The 25,009-nt window shown below is 43.0% G+C and overlaps 3 protein-coding genes across 9 annotated transcripts in view; 1 reads left to right on the top strand and 2 right to left on the bottom strand.

Moving 5' to 3' along the window:
* Nucleotides 1-1,937: 1,937 nt before the first annotated feature.
* On the bottom strand, nucleotides 1,938-9,395 carry ube2g1b (ubiquitin-conjugating enzyme E2G 1b (UBC7 homolog, yeast)). Of its 5 annotated transcripts, XR_011669154.1 has the most exons (7): nucleotides 9,078-9,395; nucleotides 4,875-4,977; nucleotides 3,302-3,399; nucleotides 2,989-3,167; nucleotides 2,760-2,870; nucleotides 2,492-2,612; nucleotides 2,124-2,262 (listed from the first exon to the last, which is right to left on the bottom strand). XR_011669154.1 is itself a non-coding variant. In XM_071354166.1 (6 exons), the coding sequence occupies exons 1-6, from the start codon at nucleotides 9,118-9,120 to the stop codon at nucleotides 2,083-2,085; spliced, it is 714 nt and encodes a 237-aa protein (XP_071210267.1). In that variant the 5' UTR covers nucleotides 9,121-9,395; the 3' UTR covers nucleotides 1,938-2,082. The 5 variants fall into 5 exon arrangements, 4 of the variants coding, with proteins under 4 accessions (XP_071210267.1, XP_071210268.1, XP_071210269.1 ...); XM_071354166.1 differs by lacking the exon at nucleotides 2,492-2,612 and having other exon boundaries at nucleotides 1,938-2,262; XM_071354167.1 differs by having other exon boundaries at nucleotides 1,974-2,612.
* Nucleotides 9,396-11,671: 2,276 nt separating this feature from the next.
* LOC139545923 (anaphase-promoting complex subunit 7) lies at nucleotides 11,672-21,062 on the top strand. Its single transcript, XM_071354165.1, has 11 exons — nucleotides 11,672-11,820; nucleotides 12,183-12,369; nucleotides 14,065-14,184; nucleotides 14,331-14,442; nucleotides 14,555-14,708; nucleotides 14,832-14,974; nucleotides 15,119-15,236; nucleotides 15,431-15,627; nucleotides 19,550-19,774; nucleotides 19,890-20,040; nucleotides 20,197-21,062. The coding sequence occupies exons 1-11, from the start codon at nucleotides 11,720-11,722 to the stop codon at nucleotides 20,384-20,386; spliced, it is 1,698 nt and encodes a 565-aa protein (XP_071210266.1). The 5' UTR covers nucleotides 11,672-11,719; the 3' UTR covers nucleotides 20,387-21,062.
* A 131-nt stretch (nucleotides 21,063-21,193) lies between these two features.
* LOC139545922 (sarcoplasmic/endoplasmic reticulum calcium ATPase 2-like) overlaps nucleotides 21,194-25,009 on the bottom strand; it is a 40,035-nt gene continuing 36,219 nt past the window's right edge. For 2 of the 3 annotated variants that reach the window (XM_071354162.1, XM_071354164.1), the window contains 3 exons: nucleotides 24,800-24,933; nucleotides 24,517-24,634; nucleotides 23,496-24,421 (listed from right to left, as the gene is read on the bottom strand). In XM_071354162.1, coding sequence (XP_071210263.1) covers nucleotides 24,149-24,421; nucleotides 24,517-24,634; nucleotides 24,800-24,933 — 525 coding nt within the window. In that variant the 3' untranslated portion in view covers nucleotides 23,496-24,148. Of the gene's footprint in view, nucleotides 21,955-23,495; nucleotides 24,422-24,516; nucleotides 24,635-24,799; nucleotides 24,934-25,009 lie in introns of those variants that run through there. The other variant, XM_071354163.1, reaches the window with a different exon arrangement.

Here is a 25,009-nt window from a genome sequence, read left to right on the forward strand (position 1 = left end):
GACCATAAAAGGCCTGATTGTTAGAGTGCTGCAGAGCTGGTTGTTCTTCTGAAAGGTTTTCACATCTCCACAGAGGAACTCCAGAGCTCTGTCAGAGTGACCATCGGGTTCTTGGTCACCTCCCTGACCAAGGCCCTTCTCCCCTGATTGCTCAGTTTGGCCGGGCGGCCAGCTCTAGGAAGTCTTGGTGGTTACAAACTTCTTCCATTTAAGAATGATGGGGGCCACGGTTCTTGGGGACTTTCAATGCTGCAGAAATGTTTTGGTACCCTTCCCCAGATCTGTGCCACGACACAATCCTGTCTCGGAGCTCTACGGACAATTCCTTCGACCTCATGGGTTGGTTTTTGCTCTGACGTAAACTATCACGTGTGGGACATTATATAGACAGGTGTGTTTGGCTTTCCAAATCATGTCCAATCAATTTATCACAGTGGACGCAAATCAAGTTGTAGAAATATCTCAAAGACGACCAATGGAAACAGGATGCACCTGATCTACATTGAGTCTCATAGCAAAGGGTCTGAATACTTATGTAAATAAGGTATTTGTTTATTTTGTATAAATTTGCAAAGATTTCTAAAAACCTGTTTTCGCTTTGTCATTATGGGCAGATTGTGTAGATTGAGGGGAAAAAAAGATTTAATACATTTTAGAATAAGGCTATAACGTACCAAATGTGGAAAAAGTCAAGGGGTCTGAATACTTTCCGAATGCACCTTAAGAAATGGGTAAATTTACTTCTCTTCCCATCCGATTAGACCAACACTAGATAAATAAAACAGAAATACAAAAAGTATGACAGTTAACACATTTTATTGAGCTCATGTCAAATACACATGGCATAAACATAAAGTGGTAAACACAACAAACAAGGGGGATAGGGTGAGAACAGGATTACCCGGGAAAAACATGATTGAAATGATCAGAGTGTATTGCTTCATGATGTTTTAAATGCACAAAGTCTCTTATGCAAATACAGTGAACACCGGTCTGAGGTGAAATCTAAAGAGTACAAAGAAGTTGTGTCAAAGCCTACACAATACCATCAATTGTAAACCATATGTCACATCGAAATATATGAATAATACCTGCATTTGTATGCAATCCCAGCATAGCTAATTTGTTGGCAAATCAACCTGCAAACATGACTGCATGTGTCATTAGTGGTTTGTCATATGATAGTCTTAAAGTATCGGTCATGACTGACATTGTTGTTGATGATTTGGTGTCGGCTTTAGGGTGGCTCTAATGAACACGATCAAAGCAAAGTTGGATTATTAAGCCTGTGGCAAAGCACCCCACCACAATTCAAACATTGATTGTTATGCATAATATTAGATCAACATGCATCAGAAAGCTGTCCATTTTTTTTCTCTTTCAGAATAACACTTGATACCAGATTACTTTCAATTTTTCCATTCCTTTTCACATGTCAACAATCCAACAGCAAAATCCCATGTAACATACAAAACAAACCTAGATACCTTATGCATATGCTACACATTTCTAACTAATGGTGTAATCGCATGCCTCCCAGTAATTTACCACCTGGTTTCACCAAGAGTAAATAGATGGTGGTTAATATCATGAGACTTCTGTCATTCCTTAAAGAAAGTAAAACACGTTGTCCACCATAGGCTGTGCCAATAACAGAACATTAGATGGCCTTAGTTTGAGACTTTTGTACTCATAATCTGAATTCACAAGTCAGAATATAAATCTAGGGGTAGATGTGAATTCTACAAGATCTGATAAAAAAATAACGGTACACATGCACCAAGAAGCCAAACGTGCCACCCATCACCCAGAAACAACCTCGGAGGGACAAGTCATGTCAATCACATTTACAGCTCCCATGTAACACTAGACTTAGAACAAATCAAACAACTATAAAACCTAAAAAAAATATCATTTTAAGTTGAGGTAAATTCAGATGCCAGAAAACCGGTATATCCACTGAATAATCACAGCTTCATTCTTAACCACATAGAACTTTTTGGTTGTTTTGGAAAAAGTTTCATTAAAGCAGAGTGACATGATTGGTAACATACATTGTGATTATCTGGGTAGAGGACCCAGTCAACAAGCACACTGATCAAACCCTCCAGGGAGAGGACAACCGCCAAGAGGGAGTAGAACTAACATTAGGCAGCAGTGATCAAATGACAGGTGTTGAATGACGAAAACATGCTTGACAAGGTTTTGCAGGCAGGCCCGCATTCTGTAGAGGTGACTGAAGATGGGACACTTGGTGAGAACCTAATAATGAGAAGAACTGGCTTTCATTTGTTTTAAATTCTTCAAGCACAATAAACAAATTGCATAAGAAACCTGGTATAAAGTAGAAACTGTTCAGCAGCAGATTAAAAAAAAGCTAGTTAATTTACAGTAGTGACATATCTTACATCATATTTTTCCAAATAAATAAAACGAAATATACAATTCCAGGTAGGAAATGGAGGGAAATATTTGCTGGTAGGTTTCTCACGTTCATTCTTCGTTTGAAAAAAAAAAAGTGGCTGGCCGACCAAATCCCTTGATTGGCAAAAGAAGGGGTGCAAAAGCCTAGTCTGAACTGACTATTTTCCTTCTGAAGCAATTTCCTTTAGCTAGATGGAAGAGGGGAAAAACATTCAATGTTTTCTACCACAGTCAAGTATGAAACAGAAGAGTCAAAACTGAACACTACAAAATAATGATTGCATTCCTTTAAATAACAACAAGAATGAGTAGGTAGGTGAATGTTGCTTACTCACCCTGGAACTTTGCCACTGAGTCTGGGTTCTAGTCAAATGCCATCTCCTGGCTTTTCCGTACACAGCGAGCCACCTTCCTCTTGAATTCACCATTAGGATCCTCCCTCCACTCTTTCTGTGGGACAGGCACAAACTCAATAGCACAGTTGTCATTGTCACTTTGACACAGGTTCTGGACGTACTTGGGTATTGTAACACAGTGTTAAATAAATGTATTATTACAACTCACCGCGGCATCCACATTAGCAGGCGAATCACTGTTAGGGTCGGCCAGCATGGAGATGACACTAATCATAATAGTCTCTACAGTGTGGATTGGAAGCCAACGTTCCTCTGGTTTCTCATAGCCAAACTTGTCCTCTCCTGGCTCATGCAGTATTGAGATACATACATCACCATTCTTTGCCACTAAGAGAGATGAAGTCATTATATACACTAGTAAACAGCAAACATGGTAGGGGACACAAATCCTACTCCAATGATTTTAAAAGGTTACAGCTCTAGGTTTAGTAGGGCTCATAATGTGTGACCAGTGTGTTTACCATTAGGATGCCAGATTTCAGTGATGAACTTCATCTTGGGAGGCCGTAGTGGATAATCATAGGGAAAGGTCAGGTATGCCTTGAAAAACCCTCCTTCACTGTAAGGGAGAGAACAGAGAAAGCAACGCATTTCACATTGAGGTCATTTAGCAGATGCTCTTATCCACAGCGACTTACAATTAGCGCATTCATCTCAAGATAGCTGGGTGAGACAACCACATATCACAGTCAGTAAAGTAGTTATCAGCAAAGTCAGTGCTAGTAGGACTATATACACACACTGTACAAAACATTAGGAACACCTTCCTAATATTGAGTTGCACCCCCTTTTTCCCTGAGAACAGTCTCAATTCATCGGGGCATGGACTACAAGGTGTCAAAAGCGTTCTACAGGGATGCTGGTCCAATGCTTCCCACAGTTGTGTCAAGTTGGCTGGATGTCCTTTGGGTGGTGGACTATTCTTGATACACACGGGAAACTGTTGAGCGTGAAAATCCCCAGCTGCGTTGCAGTTCTTGACACTCAAGTCCCTAGCATCTACTACCATGCCCCGTTCAAAGGCACTGTCATCTTTTGTCTTGCACATTCATCCTCTGAATGGCACACATACACAATCCATGTCTCAATTGTCCCAAGGATTAAAAATCCTTCTTTAACCTGTCTCCTCCCCTTTATCTACACTGATTGAAGTGATTTTAACAGGTGACATCAATAAGGAATCATAGCTTTAACCTGGATTCACCTGGTCAGTCTGTGTCATGGAAAGGGGGCTGTGGGATTCATTTAAGAGGTAGGGTTTCAGACGTTTTCGGAAGGTGGGCAGGGACTCTGCGGTCCTAGCCTCAGAGGGAAGCTGGTTCCAACATTGGGGTGCCAGGACAGAGAAGAGCTTTGACTGGGTTGAGCAGGAGCTGACCCTCCGTAGGGGTGGGACACCAAGAGACCAGAGGTGGCAGAGTGCTCGGGTTGGGGTGTAGGGTTTGAGCATAGCCTGGAGGTAGAAAGGAGCAGTTCCTCTTGCTGCTCGGTAGGTAAGCACCATGGTCCTGGAGTGGATGCAAGCTTCGACTGGAAGCCAGAGTGTGCGGAGGAGCACGGTGACATGGGAAAGTTGAGCACCAGGTAGGCTGCAGCGTTCTGGATAAGTTGCAGGGGTTTCATGGCACAAGCAGGAAGCCCAGCCAAGAGATACTGTAGCTGCATTAGTCTAGACAGGAGATGACAAGAGCCTGGAATAGGACCGTTGCCGCTTTCTGTGTGAGGAAGGGTCGTACTCCACAGCTGTTGTAGAGCATGAACTTGCAGGAGCGAGTTCAGAGAATGACAGGGTGTTGTTCAGGGTCACGGGAAGGATCTTTGCCCTCTGGGAGGGGGACAATGTGGAGTACTCAACCGTGATGGAAAGGTCGTGAAGCGGGAACGCTTTCCCCGGGAAGAAGAGCAGCTCCGTCAAGGTCAAAGCAGTCATCATCCCCATTTACCCAACAGAGTACATTCAAAGTATGTACTCCTCTTCTTTAGAGAATATCAACCTATGTTCAGACACATTCTCGAATAAATGTCCTAACTTACAAGAGGGTGTCTTGTGGCCCTATGATGACCACCTCCCATTTGTATATATCCTCATCATCTATTAGGCCAGCTGAAAAGCCCTCCACTGGGTTCTTGTTGAGCTCTGAAATAGAAAGACACAAGGTAACAAAATGCAACAACGAACAAAAAGAGACAAAAGGAACAGTGAAAAGTTGTGTAGACAGAGGTAGAGAAAGAGAGTACCTATTGTCAGCCAACATGTACCCCCCCGGTGCACAAAATTGAACTTCCATTGTCAGACACATGAACATTCTTTCAGCCAACTGCCAAGATAAACATATAGCTATTTACTAAGATACAGAAGAAGATGGAGTTAGTTAATACTTTGCCTTCAGAAAGTATTCAAACCTCAAACTTTTTCCACATTTTGTTGTGTTACAGACAGAATTTAAAATGTATTAAACTGAGATTCTGTGTCATTGGCCTACACACAAAACCCATAATGTCAAAGCAGAATTATGTGCAGACATTTTTTCAAATTAATAAAAAATGAAAATCTGAAATGTCTTGAGTCAATCAGTATTCAACCTATTTGTTATGGCAAGCCTAAATAAGTTCAGGAGTAAAAATTTGCTCAACAAGTAACGTAAGTTGTATGGACTCACTGTGTGCAATACTAGTGTTTAACATGATTTTTGAATGTCTACCTCATCTTTGTACCCCACACATACAGATAATTGTAAGGTCCCTCAGTCGAGCAGTGAATTTCAAACAACTAAAGACAAGGGAGGTTTTCCAATGCCTTGCAAAGAAGGCATCTATCTGTAGATGGGTAAAAAAAAAAGAAGCAGACATTGAATATCCCTTTGAGCATGGTGAAGTTATTAATTACACTTGGATGGTGTATAAATACACCCAGTCACTACAAAGATACAGGTATCCTTCCTAACTAATTTGCCAGAGAGGAAGAAACCCACTCAGGGATTTCAGGCCAATGTTGACTTTAAAACAGAGTTTAATAGCTGTGACGGGAGAAAACTGAGGATGGATCAACAACATTGTAGTTACTCCACAATTCTAACTTTAATGAGTGAAAAGGAGGAAGCCTGTACAGAATAAAAATATTCCAAAACATGCATCCTGTTTTCTATAAGACACTAAAGTAAAACTGCAAAAAAAAAATAAAAAATAGGCATAGAAATGAACTTTATGTCTTGAATACAAAGAGTTGTGTTTGGGGCAAATCCAACACAACACATCACTGAGTACCCTCTTCATATTTTCAAGCATGGTGGTGGCTGCATCATGTTATGGGTATGCCTGTCATCAGCAAGGAATAGGGAGTTTTTCTTTTACAATTTAATTATTATTATTTTTAAGTAGAGCTAAGCACAGGCAAAATCCTAGAGGAAAACCTGGTTGTCAGCTTTTTAACAGACACTGGGAGACAAATTCGCCATTCAGCAGGATAATAACCTAAAACACAGGCCAAATATACACTGGAGTTGCTTACCAAAACGACATTGAATGTTCCTGAGTGGCCTGGTTACAGTTTTGACTTAAACCGGCTTGAAAATCTATGGCAAGACTTGACAATGGCTGCCTAGCAATGATCAACAACCAATTTGAAAGAATTTGAAGTAGTTTTAAAAGAATAATGTGCAAATGTTGTACAATCCAAGTGTGCAAAGCTCTTAGAGACTTACCCAGAGAGATTCTCAGCTGTAATTGCTGCCAAAGGTTATTCTAACATGTATTGACTCAGGGGTGTGAATACTTACGTAAATTAGATATTTATATATTTAATTTTTAATACATTTGCAGAAATGTCTAAAAACATGTTTTCATTTTGTCATAATGGGGGTATTGTGTGTAGATGGGTGAAAGGAAAAAACAATTGAATCCATTTTGAATTCAGGCTGTAACAACAAAATGTGGAAAAAGTCAAGGGTTATGAATACTTTCTGAATGCTCTCTATAGCAGAATTAAAACCTGTATTGTTAAAGCCCCCCCACCCCACCCCAATTTCGTGGTATCCAATTGGTAGTAGTTACAGTCTTGTCTCATCGCTGCAACTCCCGTACGGACTTGGGAGAGGCGAAGGTCGAGAGCCATGCGTCCAACCCGGAAGCCAGCCGCATCAATGTGTCGGAGGAAACACTGTACACCTGGCGACCTGGTCAGCGTGCACTGCGCCCGGCCCGCCACAGGAGTCGCTAGTGCGTGATGAGACAAGGATATCCCTGCCGGCCAAACCCTCACCTAACCCGGACGACGCTGGGCCAATTGTGCGCCGCACCATGGGCCTCCCGGTCGCGGCCGGCTGCGACAGAGCCTGGACTCAAACCCAGAATCTCTGGTGGCACAGCTAGCACTGCAGTGCCTTAGACCACTGCGCTTGTTAAAGCCATTTTAATTAAATTACTTTTTGACAGCATCCCTTTTGATTTAAACAAAACTTTCCATAGATGTTTGCCTATGGAAGAAGTGGTCAAAATGACTTTTTGTACCTGAACGCAAAAACATTCAAAAGATAAAGGTGCTCAAAGTTGATCCATTTTGCATACCCAACCATACCATAAGACATCCATGTTTTCATCACTGGAAAAGATAAATGGTTGAGTTTTATATAATTTAAAAAGCTTACAAACAGTGCTGTCAAACTAAAAAACAAAAAATTATAATTTTTAAACCTTTAATGTCAATGATCTTAAAACACCTAAACTCTGATTATTTTTATATTCGCATGTTGTAGCTTAGACCCCATTTCAGATCATCTAAGGTGTTTGTGTTGTGCCCACTATCAGTTGAGAAACAAAATGCTCTTGAATACAGGGTGGGTGTCATTTCACCAATAGCATTCATAAAATGGACCTATTCCTTCAGACCACTGCAATTTAGCTGGTACACCATTGAACTTTAATAAAATGTTTTACTTTAATTACTACCCCAAAGATGACCGCCTCTCCACCCACTGTCGAATGTCAACTTACATTGTCATTTCTATTATCTATATTTCTATGATTTCAAAAGGTTTCCTATGGAAGATTGACAGTATAATTTAAAACAACCGTTCCCATTCAAGTCAACATTCGCTGATGTGTGGAGCTCCAATGATCTTGGTGGTACAATTTGAAAGTCGACATTTAATTTTTATTCCAATTTTAGTACATTTATCAGCCAAAACCTGACATTCACCATGTATTAAAGAGCATGTTGTGTCTCAACCGATGGTGGTCACAACAGAAAAAAACAGATATTATGTCAAATAGGGTCTAAACTACAACATATGAACATTTGGAAAAAAATCGAAGTTTACGCGTTTGGATAATTGACTTTAAGGTTAAAAAAATATATAATTTTTTTTTATACCAAAAAATCGGTAAATATAAAACTGTTTGACAACTTTGTTTGTAAGCTTTTAAATGAAAGCAATCTCAACCTTTTATACTTTGCAGTGATTATGGGGGGGTACGCAAAATGGGTCAACTTTGGTTACCTTAACCTCTTGAACGTTTTGGCATTCAGGTCCAAATAGTACCTTTCTGAGCACTTATACAATGAGCAAATATGTATGGTAGGTTTCGTTCAAATCAAAAGGGGTGTTGTCAAAAAGTGATTGAATTCAAATAGATTTACCCGTATATGCTAGCTGTCAACAGCTAATGGAGTTAGCTACAGTGAATGTATGCCATTGCCAGAACGAGTGAACAGGCTAACAATGATGTGATGTTCCCACCATTGTCAGATGGGCCTGGGGACGATTATTCCTTTGTTCCTTGGCTAGCTTGTCAGTTAGCTAATAGCAAGCCAGATCATGTTAATAGCCCACTAGGGTTGTGTTTCACTGCAGACAGAGGTTGGTGTAAGATTAGGTTAGGGCTAAATTAGATAGTTATTTCCTCTATAGCTCGAATCAGTAACAAAATATTGACTTCCTAGCTAGCCAACTAACGTAACGCTGGTGACGTTCTCATTGACAGTCAATATGTTAAACTGGCTAACTTGCAAGTTTAGACTACGTCAATGCATAGATGGGGTTAGTTGTGCAGTTGAATTCCGTCATCTTAATATGATAATTTAGTGGAATACATATAACTAAACTGTGTTTACAGCCAAGATCATTGCACTAATGTAAACAAACAACCGTGGCTGCCCTCGTTGAACCCGGCGGCTGGTTAGCTAGGCTAGATAGCTACGTAGCTTGGGTGTCTCTTTCTGTCTTTAAACGTTTGTCTTACCTGCCAATTGCTTTCGAAGAAGTAATGCTGATTGTTCAGTCATTGTATGTGAGCTTAAACCAAAAAAATAATGTGTTGCCAAACACTGAGAGAAATAATAAAATTAAATTGGCAACTAGATAGGCTACCTCCGTGTTATGACAGGATAGTGGTAAGATGTGTTCCAACAGCGCTTGGGCAGAAACTATAGCTGGCTAGACTTTTCTCCTGATCATGAAAACGTTGAGTGGGTATTAAAAATTATTTAAAACGAATTATTTTACAATTTAAATCATTTACACCAAGGAGAAGAAAAAATAGATATAATATGTATGCCACATGTATCAAGGATAGGATGTTGTTTTTATAAAAGCAAAACATAATTCATGGGTCCTTCAACTTGCCAACTTCCGGCGCCATATTTAATACATCGCAGTTTGTGATGAAAGCTAGTAAGTTAACTGACTAACTGCAATCGTATAACTTTAGATTTTTTTAAATCTCAAAGATACCCATCAAAATACATCGAAATGAACGTCATAGATCATGTACGGGATATGGCCGCTGCGGGACTACACTCAAACGTTCGGATAATGAGTAGCTTACTGCTGACAATGAGCAATAACAATCCGTAAGTATTAGCTTGTTGGCTAACTAGCTAACGTTATTACTGAACATCCACATTTTATCTAACTAGCTAGCTATTAATTCCGTTCGATCAGCTTTGAAGCATATCATTCTGTACAATTGATAAAAACATGTGTCCTAATGAATGCATGCTGATCGTCACGAGACAAGTTGAAGTTGACAAGCAAGCACTTGTAGCAAGCTAGCTAACGTTAACTAGATCGCTTAAACCTTTTGTCAATAGGGGGAGCTGTTAGCATTATTTTTTTTTTTACATTTCCAAATTAAACTGCCTCGTACTCAATTCTTGATCGTACAATATGCATATTATTGTTATTATTGGATAGAAAACAGTCTATAGTTTCTATAGGAGTTGAAATTTTGTCTCTGAGTGGTACAGAACAATTTTTACAGCACTTTTCATGACAGGGTTCAGATTTCAGAAATTTTTACCTCTGATCTGGGGTCTGTTTATAAGGCCACAGTGAATGCTATGAAGAAACCGACACTACCTACGTCTTCCTCTGGGTGTCTGTACGTCATCACGTTTTCAATGAACTCGATGGGACGTTCACAGCCATTATAAATGACAAAAATGTACAGAGACCCCTCTTTCTCAACGTGCGCCTCAAGCGTGAAGGCCATCGGACCTGTCTCGTTCCAAATCGTTTTCTAACCAGCTATATTTCTCCGGTCATGTTTTCAGTCGTTATAGTTGTTAAAAACATCATAATGTAGTTAATTTGAAACGTTTTATAGCAATTTATATCCGTTTAGTGCGATTCTGAGGAATTTATTTGTCGTGCACTTTCTAGCTTTGGGAACGTTTCGCGGTCTCGGTCGTTGTTAGTGGACATTTCGAAGGACAGAGGACATCTATCGACCAAAAGACGTTTATAACATAGAAAGGATACATTGCCCAAGAATATGATGGAAGATCAGCTCAAAGTAAGCAATATTTAATATGATAAACCGTGTTTCTGTCGAAATATTTTAAACGCATTTTTCGCCATTTTGTTTTGTATAGCTTCACTTGGCCAACCCTGTATTGAAAAGTAAGGATAATTTTAAAAATGTAAATCAGCGGTTGCATTAAGAACTAATTTGTCTTTCGATTCCTGTCAACCCTGTATTTTTTAGTCAAGTATATGATTAGCTTTTAATTAAACTAGATCACTCTGATAGATGACGTCAGACATATTGAGGCTTGATTTCCTAGTATTTTCATTGTGTAACCACGGTTTTGTATGGCTAAATATGCACCTTTTCGAACAAACTGTATATGTATGTTGTAAAATGATGTTACAGGAGTGTCATCGGAAGAATTCTGAGAAGGTTAGTGAAAAAATTAATATCTTTTGGCGGTGATTACGTTATAGCGCTCTTTGGCTGGAATCGATGCTCTGGTAACGTTTTCACATGTAGTATGCTAACTTATCGATTTATTGTGTTTTCGCTGTAAAACGCTTAGAAAATCTGAAATATTGTCTGGAATCACAAGATCTGGGTCTTTCCATTGCTATGCTTTGTCTATTCTTATGAAATGTTTTATGATGAGTAAATTGGTCATACACGTTGCTCTATCTAGTAATTCTAGTGGATTTGTGATGGTCGGTGCAATTGTAAACTGTGATTTCTACCTGAAATATGCACTTTTTTCTAACAAAAACTATCCTATACCATGAATATGTTATCAGACTGTCATCTGATGGTTTTTTTTATAGGTTATTGGCTATCAATATCTTAGTTGAGCCGAATTGGTGATAGCACCTGAAGGAGTAAGAAACTGATGGAGTTAGAATAGTGGTGTATTTTGCTAACGTGTTTAGCTAATAGATTTACATATTTTGTCTTCCCTGTAAAACATTTTAAAAATCTGAAATGGTGGCTTTATTCACAAGATCTGTATCTTTCATCTGGTGTCTTGGACTTGTGATTTAATGATATTTAGATGCTACTATCTACTTCTGAAGCTATGCTATCTATGCTAATCAGTGTGTGGGGGGTGGGGGGTGCTCCCGGATCCGGGTTTCGAAATGAACGTCATAGATCATGTACGGGATATGGCCGCTGCGGGACTACACTCAAACGTTCGGATAATGAGTAGCTTACTGCTGACAATGAGCAATAACAATCCGTAAGTATTAGCTTGTTGGCTAACTAGCTAACGTTATTACTGAACATCCACATTTTATCTAACTAGCTAGCTATTAATTCCGTTCGATCAGCTTTGAAGCATATCATTCTGTACAATTGATAAAAACATGTGTCCTAATGAATGCATGCTGATCGTCACGAGACAAGTTGAAGTTGACAAGCAAGCACTTGTAGCAAGCTAGCTAACGTTAACTAGATCGCTTAAGATGGGTGTAAATTTAATAAGATGGATTAATTCTGACGTTGTGAATGTGTTGTATGTTGATTGCTATTGATCTTGACCACTTAAGTTGTCAGTCTAATACTGTGCCATTGATGCGCGTGCCACATCTTTTCTTGCAGAGAGCTGTTCTCACCATCCCAGAAGTACCAGTTGCTGGTTTACCATGCAGATGCCATCTTCCATGACAAGGAGTACCGTAATGCTGCCTGCAAGTACAACATGGCACTGCAGCAGAAGAAAGTACTCAGCAAAACGTCCAAAGTTCGCCCATCTACTGGGGGAACTGCATCCTCCATACAGTCACAGGTGTGCAAGGCTCCCAACTCTGTCAATTACAACACATATTAGCAACAAGCATTCATGTCATTAATATAAAATAACGCACATTTGACTGACCTGCTCTACAGACAGTATACAGTGCATTCGGAAAGTATTCAGACCCATTCACTTTTCCCACATTTTATTATGTTAGCCTTATTCTAAAATTTATGAAATTGTTTCCCCCCCCTCAACTACACACAATACCCAATAATGATAAAGCAAAAACAGGTTTTTAAAAATGTTTGCAAATGTATTAAATAAAAAACTGAAATTACATTTACATAAGTATTCAGACCATTTACTCAGTACTTTGTTGAAGCACCTTTGGCAGCGATTACAGCCTCTAGTCTTCTTGGGTATGACGCTACAAGCTTGGCACACCTGTCTTTAGGGAGTTTCTCCAATTCTTCTCTGCAGATCCTCTCAACCTTTCAGGTCTCTCCAGAGATGTTCGATCGGGTTCAAGTCGGGCGCTGGCTTAGGTTCGTTGTCCTTATGAAAGGTGACCCTTCGCTCCAGTCCGAGGTACTGAGCGCTCTGGAGCAGGTTTTCATCAAGGATCTCTCTGCACTTGCTCCGTTCATCTTTCCCTCGATCCTGACAAGTTTCCCAGTACCTGCTGCTGAAAAACATCACCACAGCATGATGCTGCCAACCCCATGCTTCACCATAGGGATGGTATTTGCCAGGTGATGAGCGGTGCCTGGTTTCCTCCAAACGTGACGCTTAGCATTGAGGCCAAATAGTTAAATATTGGGTTCATCAGACCAGAGAATCTTGTTTCTCATGATCTGAGAGACCTTTAGGTGCGTTTTGCCAACTCCAAGGGGGCTGTCATGTGCCTTTTACTGAGGAGTGACTTCAGTCTGGCCACTCTACCATAAAGGGCTGATTGGTGGAGTACTGCAGAGATGGTTGTCCTTCTGGAAGGTTTTCCCATTATCACAGAGGAGCTCTGTCAGAGTGACCATCAGGTTCTTTGTTACCTCCCTGACCAAGGCCCTTCTCCCCTGATTGCTCAGTTTGGCCAGTTCTAGGAAGAGTCTTTATGGTTCTAAACTTCTTCCATTTAAGAATAATGGAGGCCACTGTGTTCTTGGGGACCTTCACTGCTGCATAAATGTTTTGTTAAGCTTCCCCAGATCTGTGCCTCGACACAATCCTGTCTCGAGCTCTACGGACAATTCCTTCGACCTCATGGCTTGGTTTTTGCTCTGACACGCACTGTCAACCGTGGGACCTTATATAGACAGGTGTGTGCCTTTCCAATCATGTACAATCAATTGACTTTAGCACAAGTGGACTCCAATGAAGTTGAAGAAACATCTCAAGGATGATCAATGGAAACTGGATACACCTGAACTCAATTTCAAGTCTCATAGCAAAGGGTCTGAATACTTATGTAAATAAGGTATTTCTGTTAATTATCTTTTTTTAAATATACATTTGCAGAAATGTCTAAACCTGTTTTCGCTTTGTCATTATGGGGTATTGTGTGTCGATTGATGAGGAAAACAATTAATTGAATCAATTTTAAATTAGGCTGTAACGTAACAAAATGTGGAATAAGTGTAGGGGGTCTTAATTCTTCCCGAATACACTGTACATAATTGTGCACAATGTGCTGGAAGGAATCACATTGCCTTCTGAATTGACCAATGACATTTGTCTTTTTCCCAGAGTTTGCCCTCTGAGATTGAGGTCAAGTATAAGATTGCAGAGTGCTACACCATCCTGAAGCTGGATAAGGATGCCATTGCAGTGCTTGATGGGATTCCATCTAGACAGAGAACCCCAAAGGTAGGCAGCCAAGTTCGAGGTCCCTTCCTGAAAGGGTAAGCTTGCGGTGGGGTCAGCTAAGCTTGCGGTGCCATTTATGACTATTTCAATAAAGTAATGTAGCCGAGATTCTTGCGAGGAATTGCATATTTGTTTATCCTTTTCAGATCAACATGATGCTGGCAAATCTGTACAGGAAGGCTGGGCAGGAACGCTCTGCTGTCACAAGCTACAAAGAGGTCCTGAGACAGTGTCCTCTGGCACTGGATGCCATCATTGGTATGGACTAGTGACTGGGATGTTTCTGTAGTGCACCACACAGACATTCCAACACCCCGTGTTATTGTGCTCTACGTTTTGAAGGGTTCTTATAACTCCTTTTCTGTTGTAGGTCTCCTGTCTCTGTCAGTGAAGGGAGCTGAGGTGGCATCCATGACTATGGATGTGATCCAGAGTATTCCCAACCTGGACTGGCTCTCTGCATGGATCAAAGCCTATGCCTTCATACATGCAGGGGACAACCACAGAGCAATCAACACCATCTGGTGAGCAGACCAGTGCCTCACCGCCATGGGAGCGTTGTTCATTTCATGAATCATCATCTCTGGTATTGTTAAGCTCGGGCTCTCATTCTGGGTGTTTCTCTGTTCCCTGATTCTCCTTCTCAGCTCTCTGGAGAAAAAGTCTTTATTGCGGGACAATGTGGACCTGCTGGTGAGCCTGGCAGATGTCTACTTCAGGGCAGGCGACACAAAGAACTCCATCCTGAAGTTTGAGCAGGCCCAGATGCTGGACCCTTATCTGATCAAAGGTACTAGACAACTGGTATCAGAAAAGCCCATCACATACATTTGTTTTTTAGGACTCACTAAGCCAGGCTAGCGATGCTTATCTAAGACATTAATTAATTAAATATTTGGACTAATTCAGTTATGTTGTCAATATTTGCTGTCAGGCATGGATGTATATGGCTACCTTATGGCACGTGAGGGGCACCTGGAGGATGTTGAGGTCCTTGGAGGAAGACTTTTTAACATCTCAGATCAGCATGCAGAGCCCTGGGTCATATCTGGGTAAGTGATCTTCAGTGACCAGAAATAAACGTATGATAAGATCCAAGTCGTTGAAATACTAAATTGAGTGCAGTTTTTATTTTTATTAATCTATAATAAAGTGCTTGTATTTTGTTATAACAGTTTAATCAACCTGTTTTTCAGTCTATGTACACTAAATACATGTTCCTACCTATCTGTTTTTGGTGGCTCAGATGTCACAGCTTCTACAGTAAGCGCTACTCCCGGGCCCTCTACCTGGGTGCCAAGGCCATCCAGCTGAACAGCAACAGTGTGCAGGCCCTCCTCCTGAAGGGGGCAGCACTGAGGAACATGGGCCGAGTTCAGGAGGCCATCATCCACTTTAGAGAGGCCATGCGCCTGGCGCCATGCCGTCTGGACTGCTACGAAGGCAAGGGGACCTATTTGTTATGATAATCATTCTAATGAAAATCTGTTTTACATTTACATTTACATTACATTTAAGTCATTTAGCAGACGCTCTTATCCAGAGCGACTTACAAATTGGTGCATTCACCTTATGATATCCAGTGGAACAACCACTTTACAATAGTGCATCTAACTCTTTTAAGGGGGGGGGGGGGGGGGTTAGAAGGATTACTTTATCCTATCCTAGGTATTCCTTAAAGAGGTGGGGTTTCAGGTGTCTCCGGAAGGTGGTGATTGACTCCGCTGACCTGGCGTCGTGAGGGAGTTTGTTCCACCATTGGGGTGCCAGAGCAGCGAACAGTTTTGACTGGGCTGAGCGGGAACTGTACTTCCTCAGAGGTAGGGAGGCGAGCAGGCCAGAGGTGGATGAACGCAGTGCCCTTGTTTGGGTGTAGGGCCTGATCAGAGCCTGAAGGTACGGAGGTGCCGTTCCCCTCACAGCTCCGTAGGCAAGCACCATGGTCTTGTAGCGGATGCGAGCTTCAACTGGAAGCCAGTGGAGAGAGCGGAGGAGCGGGGTGACGTGAGAGAACTTGGGAAAGTTGAACACCAGACGGGCTGCGGCGTTCTGGATGAGTTGTAGGGGTTTAATGGCACAGGCAGGGAGCCCAGCCAACAGCGAGTTGCAGTAATCCAGACGGGAGATGACAAGTGCCTGGATTAGGACCTGCGCCGCTTCCTGCGTGAGGCAGGGTCGTACTCTGCGAATGTTGTAGAGCATGAACCTACAGGAACGGGTCACCGCCTTGATGTTAGTTGAGAACGACAGGGTGTTGTCCAGGATCACGCCAAGGTTCTTAGCACTCTGGGAGGAGGACACAATGGAGTTGTCAACCGTGATGGCGAGATCATGGAACGGGCAGTCCTTCCCCGGGAGGAAGAGCAGCTCCGTCTTGCCGAGGTTCAGCTTGAGGTGGTGATCCGTCATCCACACTGATATGTCTGCCAGACATGCAGAGATGCGATTCACCACCTGGTTATCAGAGGGGGGAAAGGAGAAGATTAATTGTGTGTCGTCTGCATAGCAATGATAGGAGAGACCATGTGAGGATATGACAGAGCCAAGTGACTTGGTGTATAGCGAGAATAGGAGAGGGCCTAGAACAGAGCCCTGGGGGACACCAGTGGTGAGAGCACGTAGTGCGGAGACAGATTCTCGCCACGCCACCTGGTAGGAGCGACCTGTCAGGTAGGACGCAATCCAAGCGTGGGCCGCGCCGGAGATGCCCAGCTCGGAGAGGGTGGAGAGGAGGATCTGATGGTTCACAGTATCAAAGGCAGCCGATAGGTCTAGAAGGATGAGAGCAGAGGAGAGAGAGTTAGCTTTAGCAGTGCGGAGCGCCTCCGTGACACAGAGAAGAGCAGTCTCAGTTGAATGACTAGTCTTGAAACCTGACTGATTTGGATCAAGAAGGTCATTCTGAGAGAGATAGCAGGAGAGCTGGCCAAGGACGGCACGTTCAAGAGTTTTGGAGAGAAAAGAAAGAAGGGATACTGGTCTGTAGTTGTTGACATCGGAGGGATCGAGTGTAGGTTTTTTCAGAAGGGGTGCAACTCTCGCTCTCTTGAAGACGGAAGGGACGTAGCCAGCGGTCAAGGATGAGTTGATGAGCGAGGTGAGGTAAGGGAGAAGGTCTCCGGAAATGGTCTGGAGAAGAGAGGAGGGGATAGGGTCAAGCGGGCAGGTTGTTGGGCGGCCGGCCGTCACAAGACGCGAGATTTCATCTGGAGAGAGAGGGGAGAAAGAGGTCAAAGCACAGGGTAGGGCAGTGTGAGCAGAACCAGCGGTGTCGTTTGACTTAGCAAACGAGGATCGGATGTCGTCGACCTTCTTTTCAAAATGGTTGACGAAGTCATCAGCAGAGAGGGAGGAGGGGGGAGGAGGGGGAGGAGGATTCAGGAGGGAGGAGAAGGTGGCAAAGAGCTTCCTAGGGTTAGAGGCAGATGCTTGGAATTTAGAGTGGTAGAAATTGGCTTTAGCAGCAGAGACAGAAGAGGAGAATGTAGAGAGGAGGGAGTGAAAGGATGCCAGGTCCGCAGGGAGGCGAGTTTTCCTCCATTTCCGCTCGGCTGCCCGGAGCCCTGTTCTGTGAGCTCGCAATGAGTCGTCGAGCCACGGAGCAGGAGGGGAGGACCGAGCCGGCCTGGAGGATAGGGGACATAGAGAGTCAAAGGATGCAGAAAGGGAGGAGAGGAGGGTTGAGGAGGCAGAATCAGGAGATAGGTTGGAGAAGGTTTGAGCAGAGGGAAGAGATGATAGGATGGAAGAGGAGAGAGTAGCGGGGGAGAGAGAGCGAAGGTTGGGACGGCGCGATACCATCCGAGTAGGGGCAGTGTGGGAAGTGTTGGATGAGAGCGAGAGGGAAAAGGATACAAGGTAGTGGTCAGAGACTTGGAGGGGAGTTGCAATGAGATTAGTGGAAGAACAGCATCTAGTAAAGATGAGGTCAAGCGTATTGCCTGCCTTGTGAGTAGGGGGGGAAGGTGAGAGGGTGAGGTCAAAAGAGGAGAGGAGTGGAAAGAAGGAGGCAGAGAGGAATGAGTCAAAGGTATACGTGGGGAGGTTAAAGTCACCCAGAACTGTGAGAGGTGAGCCATCCTCAGGAAAGGAACTTATCAGGGCGTCAAGCTCATTGATGAACTCTCCAAGGGAACCTGGAGGGCGATAAATGATAAGGATGTTAAGCTTGAAAGGGCTGGTAACTGTGACAGCATGGAATTCAAAGGAGGCGATAGACAGATGGGTCAGGGGAGAAAGAGAGAATGTCCACTTGGGAGAGATGAGGATCCCAGTGCCACCACCCCGCTGACCAGAAGCTCTCGGGGTGTGCGAGAACACGTGGGCAGACGAGGAGAGAGCAGTAGGAGTAGCAGTGTTATCAGTGGTAATCCATGTTTCCGTCAGTGCCAAGAAGTCGAGGGACTGGAGGGAAGCATAGGCTGAGATGAACTCTGCCTTGTTGGCCGCAGATCGGCAGTTCCAGAGGCTGCCTGAGACCTGGAACTCCACGTGGGTCGTGCGCGCTGGGACCACCAGGTTAGAGTAGCAGCGGCCACGCGGTGTGAAGCGTTTGTATGGTCTGTGCAGAGAGGAGAGAACAGGGATAGACAGACACATAGTTGACAGGCTACAGAAGAGGCTACGCTAATGCAAAGGAGATTGGAATGACAAGTGGACTACACGTCTCGAATGTTCAGAAAGTTAAGCTTACGTTGCAAAAAATCTTATTGACTAAAATGATATAGTACTGCTGGCTGGTGAAATAGGCTAGCTAGCAGTGGCTGCGTTGTTGACTTTGTTTGAAAGTGTAGCTGGCTAGGTAACCTCTAACTGGCTAGGTAACCTCGACAATTACTCTAGACTACACAATTATCTTGGATACAAAGACGGCTATGTAGCCAGCTAAGATCAAACAAATCAAACTGTTGTACTGTAATGAAATTAAATGTAATACTACCTGTAATACTACCTGTGGAGCAAAGCGGAATGCAACTACTCGCTCCAAACCAAACCGGGAGTGCGTATCGTAGAGGGAGAGGCAATAGAAGTGTTGTTTCTTGTATTATTGTCTTTTGTGTCTTTAGAGGACTGCTTCACCTTAATGTCCCCTTTCCCTTTTCTTCTGGGATACACTTGGGAACAGCCCCCCACATCAAACATCCAATGCAAGTTTGCTTGCAAATTGGTTTGTAGTCTTGTATGGCTCAGAGGGTAGAGCATGGCGCTTGCACCGCCAAGGTTGTGGGTTCTATTCCTGGGGCCATCCATACTCAACATTTTTGCACGCATTACTCTAAGTCACTTTGGATAAAAGCGTCTGCTAAATGGCATATATTATTTGTTGCTACTAGTATTGAGGTAGTAATGAGACTTCTGTCCTCAGGTCTGATTGACTGTTACCTGGCATCCAATGGGATCCGAGAGGCGATGGGGATGGCCAATAACATCTATAAAACCCTGGGAGCGAATGCCCAGACTCTAACAATCCTGGCCACAGTCTGCCTGGAGGACCCTGTGACCCAGGAGAAGGCCAAAACCCTGCTGGACAAGGCGCTAGCTCAGAGGCCTGACTACACCAAGGCTGTGGTCAAAAAGGCAGAGCTGCTAAGTATGTAGCTTGCTACCTATCCTTATCAGCTGTTGTGCTGTAGAGATTTACAACCTTTGCATCTTCATAAGTGTAAGGGAAAAGATTTTGGATATTGTTTGTCATCCTATTTCAGGTCGAGAACAGAAATATGAAGAAGGGATTGCTCTTCTCCGGAATGCCTTAGCCAATCAGAGTGACTGTGTGCTGCACAGAATGCTGGGGGATTTCCTTGTGGCGGTCAATGATTATCAAGAGGCAATGGACCAATACAGCATAGCACTTAGGTAATGTTACACACAAGTCCAGTGTTTTACACACCTCATGAAACGTTAAAGCAGTGTTGCCCTTAGGCCTATTTTATTTTCTTCTTTCAAATATGTAAACATTGCACTTTTGATCTTGAGAATGCCCATGTTTCTCTGACACTGTTGGTCTCTCAGCCTGGACCCAAATGACCAGAAGTCTCTGGAAGGAATGCAGAAGATGGAGAAGGAGGAGAGCCCTGCTGATGCCACTGTGGAGTTGGATGGGGATGACATGGAGGGCAGCGGGGAGGATGGAGACCTGGAAGGCAGTGACAGTGAGGCAGCCCAGTGGGCAGACCAGGAGCAGTGGTTTGGCATGCAGTGACCCCAAGGGCATAGAGGGGGGCAGGGGGCATAAACCACACAGGGGCATCATGGGCTACCTGATGTACTGCTCTAGTCACCCACTCAATATGGGTGTATAGCCCCATCCCAGGGTTCTATAGAAGTCAGCATAGCAGCCCCTGCTTTTTTGGGATGGACGCATCATTTTACTCATGACTCCAATGGGCAGAGAATTCAGTAAGCTTAACTCCGCCTTTCCTAGTTCGCGATTGTCACTGATTAGTTGACAGGTGAAAATGTTACGTCCTAGAGTAAAGGAGACGAGGTGAGGCGGCCAATTAGGATTGCTGGGTTATGGCCTTGGAGTTTGCCATTACTGTTTGCTTGTTTTCTCTCTGGTAAACAGGAAATCTATGAAACCAGTGACGTCAGTTAATTTCTGTTTCTTTTCTGTTCAGTGTTTATTTACCCCTGTAACATTTGCATGTATTAACATGCTTCTCTTAAGAAGAATATTGGTGTGAAACTGGTGACACTTTCCCTTTCAATGTTTAATGTGTCAATCATGTGGTCATTTCATTTGACTCACATTCTTTGCAAAGTAATGTTACTAGTTTTCCAATGCAAATGTGTATAAGCATGTATTGTGCATTGTATATATGTTTGAAGATATAAAATAAAATCATGACAAGGTCTCATGACCTGACATTCCTTTATTACAAAGTTTGGTCATTTATTTTAGTGACCTGTTGAGGAGCAACTCTAAAACATCCTTGTATTTAGGCTACAAGCAAGGTAGCTTCAAATGAAGACCTCTCCAAACTGGCATATAGACGATAAAGCAACACATGTATAATCGCTTTATTTAGCTGAAACCACAAATCATGTGATACATAATACAATCGTATGCTCTGAAATTACAGTACAGTTTGGCAAACACGTGCCATTGAAGGGACTGACTGCTTTCAAGATAATGTATGCATCACTGTATCGCCGCACCTCCGCCCTTCCCAGATACTGCAAAATCTGCTTCAAACATATCGCACATCACAGTGCAAAGCAAATAGTCTGGTTATTTTACACATCCTATTCAAAAAAAGATTTCCTTAGGAAAAGATAGGCATTTGAGCTTATTTAACATTTGTACTATTGTTTGTAAATTAATGTCTTTAATTTAGCAATACTATACATTAACTATTACACATCTGATCAAATAATTCACTGCTTCAGAGGACATGCATCATGAAATATTGTACATTAATATAAAACTATGACATCTAAGTTTATTAAGATGGCATGAGAACTCTGTCTTGTCTAGTTTGAAGGCTTCCCCATGCAGTAAGGTTTGAGGGACTGGGGATTGGTTAATTTGATTCCAAAAACACTTCATACCCATTTATGCCCATTCTGTTTAAAATATTTACCATTTGATTATTAGTACTTTTTTTGAAATGGAATTGCTTATGAAATGTATCAATCCTGTCTTGATATCTCTTTGACATGCAGGTCTTGGAAGATGTGCTGCTGCTCAAAAAACACATGCACAACACAAACAAAACCTTACAGTTCCTGCAAGGGATTTAGAGGGGCGGGTTTACACGGCACTAGCTGCAGAGAGAGAACAGAGAAAGACAGAGAGAAACCAATCAGAGGACGACAGAAATATGGCATAGGTCAAAGAAGCAAAAGGTGCAAACCAGAGGCATGGCTTCCTCACTAGGCATTTAAAAAGGCATGGTGAACAAAAAGCCATTATTAAAAGGTAATCTGCTTCATTTTCTACTTACAGTCATAATGTCTAGGGCCATGCCACGTGCAAGCAGGATGGGAATAAATGCAGTAAGCCATATTAAGTGAAACACCATGCCCTGCGAGTCACATGTCAGAGCTCAAAACTTGCTACCAGTAATGACGCTTTACACATCAATCCCTTAAAAACAGACTTGATCCAGGTGGAACTAAGACAGACACAGGGTCTTAATCCTATAGTGTAGGTTTGCCTGGCACTTAATGACAAAGGGATGTTGAAATGAAGGCGCCTCCAATTTTCATCCATATTACAAGATCCTGCCGATGGCCTCTGCTGGCTGATAGATAAGACCAATTGGTAATATCACTCAAGGAATGGTACCATTTAAAGAATGTATCAAAGACCAAGAGCACAGACTCGACACTTATTCTTTCAACAAGGAGAAGAGTTACTGCTGTCAGACTCAGACAGCAAGGCTCGGTGTGTGACAGTGCCAGGATGAGAGGAGACACTAGTGGGCAGAAAGCATGCAGGCAGAGGGTACTCACTCTGTTGGGTTAACAGGCAGAAGGCATTGGAAGAAATAGCAGTTAGGTTTAAGAAAACTCAAGCGCTTACTGGCCTGGTATCGGCGAGGGCATGCTTTCCAGGAATACCTACCTAAAGTGTGTCTAAAACACGCTCAAGTAAACTAGTGTAAAGGTATGGAGCATCTGTAAAACTCCATGCACATAGATACTATTTTGTGTGCTATGTACAGATATACAGACTCTTCTACCAGCCAGTCATCTTAGCCTTTTAGAGTTGGGCTTATATACTATGGCCAAAGCAGACTCCACTTACTGACACACCCAAACAGGCAATCCAGACCACATAAAGGTCCCACCAAGCATCCATCTTGTGCTCAACTGATAAGATAAATCAGCCCCTTGGTGCATTTATACATATTCAAGTACAGTATGTGCACAATATACATAATCCATATCATAATTATTGTAATAAAGAAACTACAGTGCCGTAAATTAAAGCTAAACCTAAAAAAAGTGAACCTTTATGGGAATAATATAATATGTTGTGTTCAAGTAAACGTGTTTAACGACAGGCTTGTCTATATAAAATAAATGCTTTGAATTGAACTAAGGCAACATTTAGTCCTAACCCCACTCAAGGAACATAAAAAGAACACAGATTAAACTTTTTAAAAAGCTTAAAATAACATGAAAAAGGCAAATGAGGGCTTTCTATTTCTTTCTGCAAAAGCAAAATGGTGCATACCTCAACACTCAATATGACAATGTTTATGAAAAGCTTAGTGAGAAACACGGGTAGTTATCAATAGTCATATTATTAGCGTTGAGGTAGCTGTGCCTAGTGCAGAAAGGAAACATGGAGGAGATCAAACGGGAAGGAAACATTTATTGTTGAAGAAATCTCAGTTACTCATGCCAGGGCAGAATACATGCATGTTTTTGTGCAGACTTCTGAGTCAGTGCAAATGATGGTCCTTACAGTTACGACACACCATACTTATCCACAAGGTTTTTAGAGGTCAAAGTTCACACTGAAAACAAGAGTCAAACGTCTAAGTCCTGTGCACGTCGCTTATGGGTCCCAGCTGCCCCCCCCCCCCACCTACCCTTTCCCAAAGCTACAAAAATCTTCATCTTGATAAAATAGTGTTAATTCTCTGTAGACGTCTCATAAATAGATGATTTTTACGCCTGTTCAAAAAAGGGGGGGGAGAAAAAAAAAAAACACAACCAACAGCTTGATATTAAACGAAGACACATCGACAAATGATTAACCTCAGGGAATAGTGAATGGTAAAAAAAAAACTGAATGGACAAAAATGTCCTGGAGACAAACCTAGGAGAGGGCTCACAGATAGCATCTGTCGTCGACACAGGTACAAATGTTGACTTGAGCGCTCACTGCAGTTGATGTGGTTGTTGTAGTTGATCCTGGTTAATGGGGGGGGGGGGGGGGGGTTGTTAGACGTGTGTTAATCTCCACTCACACTGGTGCATCGGGAGGGTTGTGTGCTGGAGTCAGTCAGGACCAGAACAGGGCAGACACGTTAGTGTCGATGCTGTAGAGCCATAGCACCAGCGGGAGGGTGATGCCCACAAAGGGCCAGGAGATGCCCTCCGTGCATGCAGAGGGGGACCAGCCTTTGCCGGATGACTTATACTCTGGCTGGTTACCGGGTTCCAGGTAGTTCCTGGCCACGAACTTTAGCAGCTCATCAAGCAGGATGACGGGCAGGGAGATCTTCAACACCACCAGCCACTGGGTCAGGTCCAGAGGGGTGATCTGAAAAATGACCTGGAGAGGTGGAGGAAGAGGGATGAAGAGAGTGAGAATGGGGCAGCTAGAGAATGACCTGGGTTGAGAGGTTGATAGGAGTAAAGCTGACTTACGGGCAGTGGCTCTACGTAGAGGATGAGGAAGTGGAGGGACATGGAGAGGCAGATGGCCCCCAGCAGCCAGATGTTCTCCCAGGGGGGCATCCGCAGCAGGGACTGGTTCTCTGACAGGCTGGGGATAGAGAGGTTGAAGGTCACATTAAGATATGATTTAGGGTCCACATAGAGTACTCTACTCTATTCCATTCATGTAATTAGAAAGTTGTAGCTGTCCACTACTGAATGCTAATTATTCTTTGAGGATGAAAGAACGCTCCGCTCACTTCAGGGGACCCACCTGTTAAGGGCATTGCACATCTCAATGGTGACAAGCACAGACAGGGCCATGGTCATGGGGTAGGGGGACTCAAACACATGACACTCCAGGTCGGCGAAGTCAGGGTTGTCAGGGGAACACTGCAGGAAGTGGCTCTGTGGGGGGAGGAGTCAGACAGACACGAGGGACTTAGGCTGGGAGGTACAACACCACACAGACAGTAAAGCTGAC

Source organism: Salvelinus alpinus, chromosome 19 (genome assembly GCF_045679555.1).
Source record: "Salvelinus alpinus chromosome 19, SLU_Salpinus.1, whole genome shotgun sequence".
Taxonomy (NCBI): Eukaryota; Metazoa; Chordata; class Actinopteri; order Salmoniformes; family Salmonidae; genus Salvelinus; species Salvelinus alpinus.